At 33.7% G+C, this 14,825-nt stretch overlaps 1 protein-coding gene across 2 annotated transcripts in view; it reads right to left on the bottom strand.

Moving 5' to 3' along the window:
* Positions 1-14,825, bottom strand: part of TCTE1_1 (T-complex-associated testis-expressed protein 1) — a gene marked incomplete at its 5' end in the record, with an annotated part of 65,905 nt that overhangs the window by 16,021 nt on the left and 35,059 nt on the right. Inside the window, 7 exons of one of the 2 annotated variants that reach the window (XM_051214203.1) lie at positions 52-296; positions 1,917-2,272; positions 3,967-4,239; positions 4,280-4,395; positions 7,410-9,324; positions 13,372-13,759; positions 14,574-14,746. In XM_051214203.1, the coding sequence (XP_051072954.1) occupies positions 13,482-13,759; positions 14,574-14,746 (451 nt within the window). In that variant the 3' untranslated portion in view covers positions 52-296; positions 1,917-2,272; positions 3,967-4,239; ... (1 more) ...; positions 7,410-9,324; positions 13,372-13,481. Of the gene's footprint in view, positions 1-51; positions 297-1,916; positions 2,273-3,966; positions 4,247-4,279; positions 4,396-7,409; positions 9,325-9,514; positions 9,545-13,371; positions 13,760-14,573; positions 14,747-14,825 lie in introns of those variants that run through there. The other variant, XM_051214204.1, reaches the window with a different exon arrangement.

Here is a 14,825-nt window from a genome sequence, read left to right on the forward strand (position 1 = left end):
ATTTCAGACAAAAAACAAAATGAGATAATAAATTAGAAAAACTAAACTAACTTGATAAGATTCAATATTTTTAAATGTGAATGTTGTTGTATTGCTTTTGATAAATTTAAACAATCATTTATTGTAAATTGAAATAATGACCATTCAAAATTCATTCCACAATCTTTTATTGTATAAGTTATACTTAATTCATTTAAATTAAATAATTTTTCTAATATTAAACTGAAATTTAAATGATCCATTTGTAATGGTATATGAGATTGTTCTAATTCACTTTCAGTACCGGAATCATCATCCTACATGATAAGATAAGTATAGAGTATTGAAGATCTATAATGATTATGTTAGATAATTTAAAAATGATAAATCATTATGTATTAGATTAATGATCTAATGGTGATATACATCTTGTGTGACTGAAAATTCTGATTAGATCTTCGATGAAGTTGTGGATCCTTACTCTAGAGGAGTTTCATGCTAGTAGTACAAAAAAAAAACACAGTTGTACTGTCCTTTACAGTTCTCAATGGTTGTTTAATTAAAGTGATGAGACTATAATTTATGAACAACTTTTCAGTGAAGCTAGATTGACCTTGAGAGTGTCTACCTAAGAACTAGGACGAAATGTGGGTTATAAATTAGTATGAGGAATTCGATTTATGAATTATGGTTAGGAATTACATTTAGGATTTTCATCACGAATTGATATCAGCTATAATGCCAATACTCTATTTAGCTGAATGGGTGAGTGAATTTAGAGCCAAAATCCGAGACCTGTTATCTTATACCTGATTGATTCGACCGTGAATTATAGTCTCGCCATTAAGGTTAGTATATAACGTAAACTATGAAGTTTAACAACTTCCATAATACACCCCATATTAATAAATAAAGTTATTTTATTGTGATTTATTTCAAAACATTTTAGTTGGAGTAGACCATAATGATAAACTCCAAAACAACAATGAAAGCTATAGAATAAAACCATTTGACTCAAACAGCACAATCTCATCAAAGTTTATTGAAATCTTGAATGTAATTATAAAATATTTTGAGATGTTCAGTCAGTTACAACGTAGGACCAGGCACATATATGTATCAGTCCAAGTTGCCACACCACATTAGCACAACAACATGAACACCGGATTCATAGAAGTAGTCACCTCAATGGTGCTAATATATAAAGGAAAGCTTGCATATAAGGATATAGTACAGGAAGAAGGATTTAGTTCGTAGAAAAAAATATGAAGCGATTTTAATCTCACTGTTTAAAGGAAGACAAAAGTGTATACGCCCACGGCATTGTGGTCGATTCTGAGCCATGTCACACACAGTCTTCAACCATTGGTTACGATAGTCATGCGGACCCCAACCAAGTATTCTCCATCTAACGACATGACTAAGACTAGAAGTTAGTGACTTCAAAGACTGATGCCACGTTGTGGTTTGGCCACCCCTAACATTCTTCCAACCGTCTCCAACACCAGTCAGCATTGCGCGTCGTAGTAACCGGTGTTCAAGCATACGTAACACGTGGCCCAAATATCTTAGTCGATGACGATTTACAACCTCATCAACTGATTTACCATCATTCCCTAATACCCTACGTCTAACCTCACTATTACTTACCCGATAATCCCATCAGTTGCGATCAATATTTCTAGGGCATCTGTGATGAAATACCAGTAACTTACGAGTATCTACTCAGTTGAATGTTTTTGATGAAGTTTTATTCTTTGAGTTGAATAATTTGATCGTGGAGCTTTCATCGTTCTTCTGAACAACATCATCATCATCAACAGCACAAACTGCAAAGAATAAAACTTCATCAAAATTATTTTTTCAAAAAACATCTTAACTTCATCTTATATCTAAAGTGTAAATTAGAAAAAACAAAACAAAAAACTACTGTTTACCAATTTAGTTTGTTTATTTTTTTGTTTTAATGGAGGTAAAAGTTGTTGAATAATAAGACGTTGAATATATGGTGCAGCATAATGAACACATTCCTCTAAACGGGATGTATATGTTGTACCGGGTATAAATGTTTCAATAATTTCTTCTAATAAACGTTCAAAATATGCACGTTTCCATGATCCATCATATTGGGTGATATCAATAATTGGCCATTTTGCATAGCAACAACGTATCCAATATGGATCATTATCATCAATAATATGTGATATTACTTTTAATGATAAATTCGGTGGTAAAGCATCTAATAATCGACGTTTTTGTTTTTCATTCATATACATAAATGGTATTGGATTATCTTGAAATAATATAAAAATTTAATTAAAGGAGTCATAGTAATGTAAATGGGTAACTAAGTGAATAATCAAAGAGGTTTCCTTGAAAGTTGATTCATTTTATAGATAGTAATGACCTTAGATTGATCTCAATCGGGGTATTATTATTAAAAATCGAAGAGGACTGAATAATGTTTCGTCCTAATGTAAAACTCTTCAATAATGCACAACTACACCAAAAATTGAATTTACGATCTTTATGTCAGACGGTAAGTGCCTAACCATTTTAACCACTGGATTAATTTCTAATAGTACAATTCTTAGGTTCAGCTTATTTTCAACATAACTCGAATTACTTTAAGATGTTCCTGAAGTTCTAGTAAAAATCCGTGATAGATAGAGCCCAAACGTGTACGATGGATGATAGTTGTGCTATATCGCGAATTCATTGGAATTGTACCAGTAAACTGTCACTTGATTTGTCTAATGGTTAAGTGTCAGGTATGAGACCTGTGGGTTCACGAGTTCCCATTGCTGTGAAGTTTCCTACCAGGACGAACTGACTATTTAAGCGACTAGCACAAAATATAAGTTTAAGATTCTATCACCAAATGAATGAATATAGAATATAGTGGAAATTCTCATCTTTTACATTTGATAAATAAAGAAGATTTAGGAGTTTGCCTTTTGTACATTACTAAAACTATAGGAATCCATTTTCACAAACAAAACCTTTGCATCCAAAAGAAGTTTGTACAGCCATTCTCGCTACCTTAACCATTGATATAGGGAAGTTTGTAGCAAAACTTTGACAAACTATTTTCGTATTTTTTCCACTTTTTTTTGTATCTTGCTTTTTCTCAACATTCGTCTCTTGATCCTTACATAACTACTATACTACTGATTATTCATCAAAATATTTTGTTAGTTCCTTATTCTCTTTTTTATCTATTATGCAACGTAGCAACTAATTGATTCTCGAATAATTACTTTGATTATTATAGATCCTCTTCCTTCAAATTACTCAGTGTTAGTTTATAATCGAGATGTCGTTATATAATTACTACGTAACGTATCTATTCGATGAGTACTATTTCATTGTTGTAAGTCATACATATATATTAGTGTAGAGCGGTGATGAAAAACTAATTGACGTGGCGCCATTTCGTGGATTGGTTGAAGTTAAACAATAATACCGTCGGGTACCGGCTCAGTGGTCAAGGGGTTAAGCGTTCACGTGCGAGACTAATAGATTCTGGGTTCGAATCACGCTGGGTGACATTTTGGATGTGCACTACTAAGGAGACTCATACTAGGATGAAACGACTTTCTAATGGAAAACCTGGAAGCACTAGATGGCCGTTTCGTTCTAGTATGGGACTCAGCGTATCCACAATTCCGCCTGCGAGATTCGAACCCAGGACCCATCCGTCTCGCGCGCGAACGCTTAAGTAGAGGGAATGAATAATAACTTGGTGATTCCACTTGTTGCTGCTAACTACTTGGTTTTTAGTCTTTTCTCAGTCCTGTTTTACTGTGTTACCAGAAAACATTACAACTTCAGCCCCAGTAACTCACTCTTCCATTTAGTTGCTGAGGTTTGATCAAACTATTTCATTTTGGATGTCCTTTATTTTTCAATTTAGAAATATATTACTTTAAACATTATCAGTAGTGAAATAAAGTTCTCAAACATCATAAAATGGCTATAACATACATTCAAAATTTTCTGTGCAATGTTTTAAGCACAAATCAACTAACGGTGGTACAATAGTTAAATTATAGTTAGGATCTTCAGCTACAATCCGACGCATAATTCTATGATCCGATGTGTATTTTTCAAACTTTTCTTTCGTTTGTGAAGGTGATGTTCGACCAATAGATTCATTCAGTAATGGCATTTCACTTTGCATCTTGCTAGCTATATTTTCTGGCAACGTAACTAGTTCTTTGTTAATAACTTGCTGATTAACCACTGCATCTGTATCATCTGGAGTCTGTAAATGAACATGAAGTAAATTATATCATACATGAATAAGTACATCAGTTTAAGTAAATCCTGAACGCCTTCCACAATAAATAACCCCAACTGTTCATAACAAGAGATTTCTAATCATGCATTAACGTTAAGATGAGTGTTCTTCAGCTTTTAAAAACACGATGAAAGAGAAATTCTTAGCTATAATTTTAATTAAGCAATTTAAAATAGAACCAGCTGGTTGAAAAATTACTTAAAGACAAAACATTTGCCCAAACAAAAACATATACTTACTTATTACTAGCATTTTGAATGTTTTTTTAATAGCTTGCTTCTGTTCTATGGTTTAAGGGAATATTCAATCCAGTTGTCTGACTAGTAGATGAATGATATAAAATGTTATCAATGATAGAACTTTTGCCTCCACAAAGAAAACATTTTTAAGACGATAAAGATTTCATGGTAGAATCAAACTTCTTACATGACACAGGAAAACATGTCTAATTGAGAGGTTCAATACCACTACAGATACTATGAGACCAAAATTGATAACTGAAAGACAGATCTAGTCCAAAAAGCGAGATAGGTAATACACCCGAAATAACCTTTTAAGAAATTATCCTTAAGAATAGCTTTAGGCTCTCACTTACAACAATTAATAGACAAACGAGGAGATATATTTGATTTCTTCAATTTGGTCATTACTTAATGTAACCGGGGATATATAGTCTTACTGCTTAACTTTGACATTTCTAAAGATTTTGACATGGTTAACCACCAGCTTCTTATAGGCAAACTCGCATCTTACGAGGCTGATAATTTCCTGCTTGCTTGGTTTAATTCTATCTCCAGCCACCGACATCAAATAGTCTAAATTAACGCCTTTTCGGATGCTGTCCCATTCAAAAGTGGTGTAATAGAAGGTGGTCTTAGACCCTTTGCTAGTTTTAATTTATGTAAATGATATTTGCGATAGTTTCTGTATGGGTAAGCCTCTTCAATATGCAGATGACCGTAAAGTAGTCTATTCACTTTTTCCTCAAGAGCTGAAGAACATGCGAAAGTACATCAATATGAAGCTCAACAAGGTAGCCAAGTGGTGCTTAAAATGGCAGTTGGAGCTTGACATGGATAAATGTGGATGGATCTGCTTTAGCAATACTTCACTCAACATGGATCTTACCATAAATGGTAAGGTGTTATGCAAAGTCACATTCAGTAATGAACTTAGGATTCAGGTAATCCTACAATTTATCCTTCTCAGAACAAGTCTCGAAACAGACCTCCAGGTCTTAATACCCTCTGATTTGCATAGTTTGTAACCCCTATAACAGAGAGTCACATATTTTAATGTACAAAGTATGTGTTCAATCATTTCTCCAATACTGCGCGTTTATTGTTAGTACTGTCAAAGACGACTTACACTTTGAAACCTCTGACTGACTTTACCTTAAATTATGAGTCCATATGCAATAAATTTGAACATGACTCTTAACGAAAGAAGAGACTCGAACCAAATCCAATCCTTTTCTTCAGAATACTTAATAAACTATCTTTTATACCCAATGAAGCAATTCAATATGTAAAAAACCTTAGTTACAGCATTCGTAAATCTTTGTGCATAGTGTAACAATGTCTTCTAAATCCTCTCTTCATATGAATTACTTTGTCAGTGAATGTTTTCAGACTTATGTAATTTTCCACAATTTGGAAGTAAAATGAAATCACTCTCATCCTTCGTTTGCTAAATCAATGCTTGCTTCTCCCTTGAAAACGCCTTAAATTTTCTTACACCCATAATTATATCCAACTCCACAGGTACAATTATAGGAACTTTAAATATTTAACTGTTTTTATTACCGAGACCTCTAAGCAAACCACCTAACCTTCTGTTACTTAATACTAACACCAACCATGGTGGCACTGACTAACTTGAATAATGTCTAACCTGGACAGTACATCATAAAATAACCTAGCACAATTATTATGATAGATCTAACTGATGTATTGTAATGATCATTGCGTTTGTTGTTCCTTGCTCTCTATTTCCGTTGTATTTTCTCTGGTTGTATATGGTTATAAACACTTTATTATGGCGCAAGACATAGCCTTAAATAAACTATTCATACATCAACAGAATTTCACTTAAACAGAATTAAAAGTTACCGGCGGACGCCTTTTATTAATGCCATACATGTAGAAAAATGTGCTTCCGAAACAATTTTTGACCTAGAAAGCTTCAAACAATCAAGCACGTCATATGTCATCTACATTTAACATTACTATCTGTATCAATCTGCTCATGCCTATAAGCTGGCATGAATTCTGTAATTATTAGCTTCGGAATGTATAATTACTATTATTATATTACACAAATGTTTTTCCAGAATACCTGAACTGAAAATTTATTATTTTGAATTGAGACAAAACACATTAGCATATTTTCTCATTATACTTCATAACTGCTATTTATAGATTAGTAACAGGTTACATCAGAACATCACAAATAAAACGTATCAGATTATAGCATTTCACCCTTAAACAACTTAATACAGAAATCCAGAGAAGTAAGAAAATGTTAACATTATTAGCAGAATGAATTGCAGATGGTGTGTCATTGACTATCAAATTTTATCATTTTTAGGATGTCAGGCAGGTATTTTATCACTTACTACATTACACAAAACGAGAAACGTTAGCTTTACCAACAATCATAAGTGTTTGACTTTTTTAAACCAAAGCATTTTTCTACCTGAATTTTCTTCAAAACAGACTAATTAGTTATTTGGTATAAGGAAATTGATATTTCCCAGCATTTGAATATTTGGTACGTCTTCTGACATTCTATACTTCAACTTCTAATAGAAAAGTTGCTTAGGGAATATTTCTAAAGAGTCAGTTTACCAATTAAAGCTGATTATTTCAAAAGAACTCGCTGCATTTTTCAGTACGTACTGCTCCTAAACCACAAAAACATCTCTTATTGACTAATTTGACATCCCTTAATTTTGTTTTCATACACTTAATGGAAGTAACTCAGTTTATTGAGAAGTAACTATTTACTTATATGGAAGGTTTCTCACTCATATAAAAGAAAATCTTGATAAAACAGAATTCTCATATTTTTTTCATCTGAATTTGATTCGACTTAATTGACACCTTGCCTTCGATCATTAACTTACCTACGCCTGTAATCCACCATGGAGGTGTATAGGCCGACCACCAGCATTCTCCATTCAACTCTGTCCTGGGTAATCCATTCCAGTCATTTCCAGTTTCTATTCATCCTTTTCATGTCTGCTTGCAATTTCCAACGAAATGTGCCCCCTGGTCTTTCTCTTCTCATTTCTCCTTTAGGATCCCAAAAAGCGCTTGCCTCGTGGTGAAGTTTGATGATTTTCGCAATGTATGTCCTATCCGCCTCCAGCGTATCTTCCTAATTTCCTCGTCAAGTGGAAGCTGATTTGCTTTCCTGTAACAGTAGGCTATTGCTGATGGTATCGAGCCAATGGACATTCACTATCTTGCAAAGACAATTTTTTATAAATACCTGCACTTTTTGATGGTGGATTTAGCGGTTTTATTTTCAGTTCCGTAAAGTAGAACTGTCTTGACGTTCGTGTTGAAGATTTCGACTTTGGCGCTGGTAGACAGTTGTTTTGAGTTGCAGATGATCACCAATTGTAGGAGTGCTGTCCTTGATTTGTCAATTCTTGTCTTAACATTTGCATCAGATCCTAACTGACCATCAAAACTGCTGCTCAGGTAACGTAAACGTTTGCGTCTCTTCCATAGCTTCCCCATCACGTGTGGTTTGATTGATTTTGCTGGTGAATTTGCTGCTGTTTCAAAAAGTACTAATTAAAAAGCATGAATATATAGCTACATCAAGCCAGATGCATCTGTGACCGTATAAAGCTTAAAATAATTTTTTCCATTACTGTGAATTCCCTTCACTTGCTCATAATTTGTCGGCGGCTTTGTAAATGACATACCGTGGGTGGGAACAATTTCATGGCTACTGAAATGTTGTTTTCACCCCGAATGCGTTCTACTTAGCTTGACGATTGTGTTCCCGTTTTTATGAGCAAACATAAACGACCTATTGAGTCAAATAACATATGACTAGTTTTTAGAGAATACAAACCATCGACCCTACAAAGTACAAACTGGCCCTAATATGACATGATATCAGTAACAAATACAAGCTAAGCGATAATCAGATCCTCTGTTGCTAGTAAAGCAAGATCCTTGTCCTTCGATTTACTATGGATTCTAACCCTAACTCCTATTCACCTACGTGTTTACCCTAGTAAAAAACCACCTTTTCTCACTAAGTATCTATCCCATGTTAAACGCCTTCCCAGCTTACTTTATCAGTCTTGTCAGTAGAAAGCTCCAAGCAATTAGCAAACGATTGTGTGTAATATACGAACTCTACACTATCTGGGACAGCAGGTAACATTATAAGACTTCACTGAATAGTATTAAGTCCCCACTTCAACTTGTACACTACTGTCAGAAATAGTGTCAACCATCTTTTTTTTCTTGTCTGTCTAACGTGAACACCTGTCTTCATTATCATCCGAATTTTGTTTAATTGTTTTGTTAACTTACTTCTGATCACATTTTTTCTCTTATTCTTTATCTCATCATAATGTCCAGCAATATAAAAGTAATAATTTTTTAAACAAGTCGTTTGGTGAAAAAAGAGTTTGAAACGATGATAAAGCTTAACTATTTAACTGACATTTTACTACTCTATTTTTGTTGTTAATCTAGTAAAAGTGTATGCCCAATCTCCCCAAAATGGGGAGATTTTCCTCTGTCTTTGGAAACTCGCTATAGAACATTCGAGGGAAATTTTGAAGAAACTGAACAAAAATCCAAACATTTGTACAGATCTAGAGAAATCTCGAAGGTTTGAAGGTACATCATCGAACTTGAAGGATTGACACAAAATTTTCCCAAACTAGGGAGATTCTGTAATACATCGAATACATTGTATTTGAAGTTGCATACTTTTAAACATAATGTGGTTAAAAGACAACGCTCGACGTAAAAAATGATTTCTGAGAACGAATCACTATAGAGACACTATAGTTTAACAAAAAAAGCATATAATTGTATCTCATCGAATATAATCTGAAAATGTATTGAAAAAGAATTTAATTAATCCCAAAAATGGATGACCAAAAATTGGACAATTATAGAGATGGATAACAACAGACTACTATGACAGTTAGCTAGCAAAGTTAATTTTACAACTATATGAGGAATGTTCTACCTGTGAACTCTCCTCCTCATCTCCAGCCATTTGATTGAAATTTAAAAGATCACATTTTGTTGCTATGATTTCCAAGGTTGTAAGTATTCAATATCCAATGCTTACATAAAGGTATCGAAAATCTTTAAAAAGAGGTATGTCTTACACAGAGATTTGTATTTGTTGGTCGTCAGCTTTTTAAGCTATTAAAGAAAGTTCAAAGATAAATATTCTAGTTTGTTGGATGATGAAAACATTTCTAACGGAATTCCTCTCTAACATAAGGAATGTTTAGCAAAATATACCTGTTTATATCTAGCTTAGGTTCTTAGGTAATTCATAAGATGAATACTAGTCGGAATACAATGATGCTAAAAGCTGAGTGAGTAGTCGTTCTACCATGGATCTCGTGACATACCTTTGCAACACATTTTGGCATTCCTTCTGAAGATTCTTGCCAATGTCATTGGAAGTTACAGAAACACTTTTGACCACATAATGAAGTTACTACATGATCAAAGAGATTGTAATTGAAGTCCATGTAATGTGAAAAATTTGGGGGATATAATGAGGATATCTACAACAGAATGTGGCGGTTGAAATAACAACTTCCTAACAGGATATGGAATACCATGTTATTAACTATCATTTGTAGTGGCATTAGACCCTAACCACAAAATCTTCAAAGCTGAAATCGAGACAACTGGGAAAAAAGATATTCAACACTTAACGCAGAGACAAAACCCAACGATGGAGAAGGCGAGGAGAATAAATTCAACTAAATGGAGTTGGTCGAATGGCATGGCTTGGCCTCGCTATCGTGGTCACTCTTGAGTGTTGTCATATATCTCTTATTCATATTAAACATATTGTTCTATTTCTAGTCTAAGTTTCTTTTCTATCATATGTTGATGATTGGTACGATGCAATGGGTTATTGTAGACGATGATGTGACTTCTACGTAAGATTTTATAGATTAGGCAGTTATATCATGACAAATCTATAATTTTCGGAATACGTCTTTTATTAGAGCAGTACTAATATCGCATTAGACCATAGTTCTACACACTAACTGTGTAACCAGAAATTATGAGCGAAAAATAGCACAGAAATTCGTTCATTCAACAGTTAAAGCAAGTTCATTAACTGATAAAACAATGTTAGCACGATGTTAACTAAAAATGTCTAAACAAAAACAATAAAAATAAATAAATTCATACTTTCGCTGGATATTTTTCCTGACTCAGAACTTCAAACATGGACTGCAGATCCCACACGACACAAAAACGCACAAGATGACCTCAACCCACTAAAAATAGCGGCAGAAGGCTGATAAATATCACTTTTATGAGAGACTGTAGACAATCCTGGATTACGCGAGGCAGAGAACGCATGTTACAGGCATATTGCGTATATTTTACATTGGATCCAACAATGTCTGGCTGCAGCAACATTGTAGAAGTCCCCAGTATTCCTAGTTCCCTGATGTTAACGTACCCACTCAGATTGCACAGAACGCAATCAACTAACTACCGAATTGACTACAACAGTTTACTTCAACGTCTTATTCACCGTACATTCGACATTATCCCTGCCGCAATAGCAAAACGTGAGCGCAAAAAATCAGTCAGTTTATAAATGCTCGACACAAATGTATTGGACACTAAAAAAGCCGTCCGCTCAACCAACATGAATTCAATATTATCAGTCACTAACAGTACGTTAGCAGATCCAGAATACGTTTATGATGGAAATCATTAAAAACTTCATGATATTGACAATTATGACGCTCATTCGCAGGTGAAGCTATTCTGTAATCTGGATGTACATCAGATATCCAAAGTTATTTGTTGTTTCTCAATAAGATGAAGCACAGTACTTAGTTCAGTAACTTACTGTGTCCTAACATAGTGGGCATTTAGTGGTATTCTGTAATCCGTAGAATAACTCATCCAACTCAATCGTTAGACACTCTCACCTATTATTATGAGCTACGTAAAAATTAATTTTTTTACTACGAAACCTAGCAGTGAATATGACATGAAAACGAGAAGTTCCTACTTCTGAAACAAACCTTGTGATAAAGTATTTGATGCGGTTAAGTGCATGACCAGAACTGTTTTTTGCAACCGGATAGCATTCTTCTACGCTCACTCCCAACCAAAGGGTGTGATCTGAATTCTAGTTGACTTATTCAAGACCGTCGGTATTAAACATTATCCAGCTTCCTTAGTTATATTCCTTACAGTAATTTAGATGTTCACTTGGACTGAAACCACTATAACACAATACAAACCGATTAGTAACATTACCTACATAATGTAAAGCACAGACGTAGAAAGCGTTCCGAAGAATGGTGTAATTAATCATAACATCTATCAACAATATCCCAACCTCCAGTAACAACGTTCAGTAGTGAAACCAACTTAAAACCCAGAATAAAATGTGAGTATATGGTGAGAAATCAACACGAGATTTGGATCAATTATTAAACTACCAATGACACTCAGAACGTGGCGAATCATAACAGTCAACTCACAAACATTTTACCATGCAGAGCAATCTTATCATTACACAACCACACACATCTGATTAGTTACGATGCAGTTCAACATTATGAACTTAAATTTGAAGTAGAAAACTATATTGAGTCCTGGACCAAATCGAACCAACCAATAAATCGCAGGCAGAATATTCTGGATTTACTTACGATTTCTAATGAGGAATTAATCATAACCATCTACAAGGCATTTCACATTTTGATCAAATCAGATTCGGTCGTAAATCACCCATAGAATTCCGGATGGTTGATAAAAGCCACCTTATCTCTGCGTTCAAGAAATGAGGTGAAGAGAACGGTGGATCTGGAGATAATGTTAGTTTGATAGCGCAACGTCCACGGCAATAAAATTAAAACTCAACATCCCTTGTGACTTTACCGCTTTATCGTAACGCATATACGTCCTTACAAATACTGCATCCTGATCTGTTGTTGTTCGGAAGGTTGATCTCAAAGCCACCAGTAGTCTAGCTCTACCGTAGCAACCATACTGAAGGGATCATAAACACCGGGATTTATATGAAACCATATCACCACAAGTCCTAAACTTGTACCACGATTGGTTAAATTGTAAAACCTCATGCTTGTTTAGAGTCAGTAGACAGGTTTATCGACGATTCTGAAATTTCTATTTAGAGAAAAACTATGCTATTTGGTAATAGGACATCAGCAACCGACTGAAGGTATGGCTAGGAACCTTTACTACAAGATATCTTTAATAAGGGAGTTCCTATTGTGGAGGTAGTTACTTATACCCACATAAGTGGTGTAGAACGGTGGTCAGGCATAGAATGTATTTCAGTAGATCAAGAAGGAAAGAACGGGGAACGGAACGCAATTGATATAAAAATGCATGAACAATGAAATCTGAGACAATCGACTGATATTTGCCAAAGGAACAGTCGATGGATTAATATTTTGCAAATTAACTACTTACAATATGGTTCTCAAATTTTAGTGAGATATTCAATAATTTTGTGCCCAAATACATTCGATTGTCCCCACTCGTGTTCTTCATCACTACACTACCAATCGACACTAAGAACGCGATCGGGCCATCGTTATATTTATATAGCTAAGCTTACATCCGTAGCTCGGATAGAACTACTGCGAACTGTCAATAGTTAGACTTAGTAGGCTACATTCATAATGATTTTCTCGTAACGATAAAAGTTCGAAAGATGACCATTGGTAAATAAGCCCATTATTTTAAACTTGACACTGTTTTTATTATCAAGTGACTTTTTTTCAATGATGAATGAAAAGACTCAAAATCTCAAAACAATAAAGCAATAATAATAATAGTCATATATGTTACCTAGGCAACCATATATTCATCCGAATAATAATGTAAATAAAACAGTATTTTAGATAATTCATGAAAAGACTAGAAAATTAAAAAAATTAAAAAAATAATAATAAAAAAAATCACAAAATGCTAAATGTAACACAAAATTTTTTTTTCGTAATTTTTATCATTTTACCAAAACGTTTAGTGAACAAATTGGATAACATAAAAAGGAAACGGGATTTCATTGACTTATTATTATGATTAGAAAAATTCTCAACAGTCCAATCATCATTGATTCTTACTTCATTATAAATAATAACTAATTCTTGTAAAGGTGTCGATGATATAGTTGGTAGTAGTTTTGCTTCAACTGAATTGAATGCAGCAGTTAAAGCATCTGAATTATTATCAGGGACTATGGGAAGTAGGAAAAAAATGAATAAAAATTAGTTAGAAGAAAGAAGCGTAAACATACAGACAACTTCATTTACTAGCGATAGTTATAAACATCACTGAGGATAGAACAGTGTAATGGACATGAAACAAATCACCAAATTTATAAAACATTTTCAGAGATGAAAGTAGGAATTATAGTCTGAATGAATAAATAAGATGACTAATTGTTAAGTCTTTTTTTTCTTCTCTATTCTGATTCACCTTACTCCGATTCTTTTGCGTACTGTTTTATACTACTTATTTAAATTCAGTAAATAGTTGTATTGTTAGCAATTTCTAAGCTTATGTTGTAACGCAAGTTTGTGTAATATCCCGAAATATTTACATATACTTATAACGTTTATTATATTTATCATTATAATTAATTTATCTCAATCACTGTAGCAGTTATCCACAATTGCGTAAATTTGTTTAAACGCAACATTTTCCATATTGTTTTGCTCCTAGTTTGGGTTTCGCTTGTTGATAAACTGTTACCAAGTTTAGACATAACTATTAGCTGTCTTTTGCACTATCGCATGTTGTAATTATTATTTATAATACTCTTACAGGAAGGCTTTTTTATTTCATGCAAAGGACACGTTAAACGCCACAGACACCTCACAAATCCAGGTTTGTAACTAAATTTTGTATATTACTCAATAAACAACTGCTATTTTAGACAAATTGTTGTTTTATGAACTTCGATTTTGCGCGTATCTCAATTGCGTGTCTTGGACGATTCGATAAACTTAATACTAACTGATTATTCAGCATGAAAATGTAAAACTTACTTTCAGGTAAATCAATTGTTAAACTAACTACTGCTGAAGCCGGTTGAGCAATAGCCTGAAGTATTTGAATCCATGATGGAAAAGGACAATTATTTGAAACAACTACATTTCTTAACATTGGATTATGATCAATTATTAGCGTGGTTATAGATATTCCAGGTGTTCCAAACAAACTAGAAGAGATAGAAAAAAAGTAACAGAATAAAAACACTAGCTGTGATGTTTTTTTTTCTCACTCCTTGAGCAATGGAT

Source organism: Schistosoma haematobium, chromosome 1 (genome assembly GCF_000699445.3).
Source record: "Schistosoma haematobium chromosome 1, whole genome shotgun sequence".
In the NCBI taxonomy this organism is placed as follows: domain Eukaryota; kingdom Metazoa; phylum Platyhelminthes; class Trematoda; order Strigeidida; family Schistosomatidae; genus Schistosoma; species Schistosoma haematobium.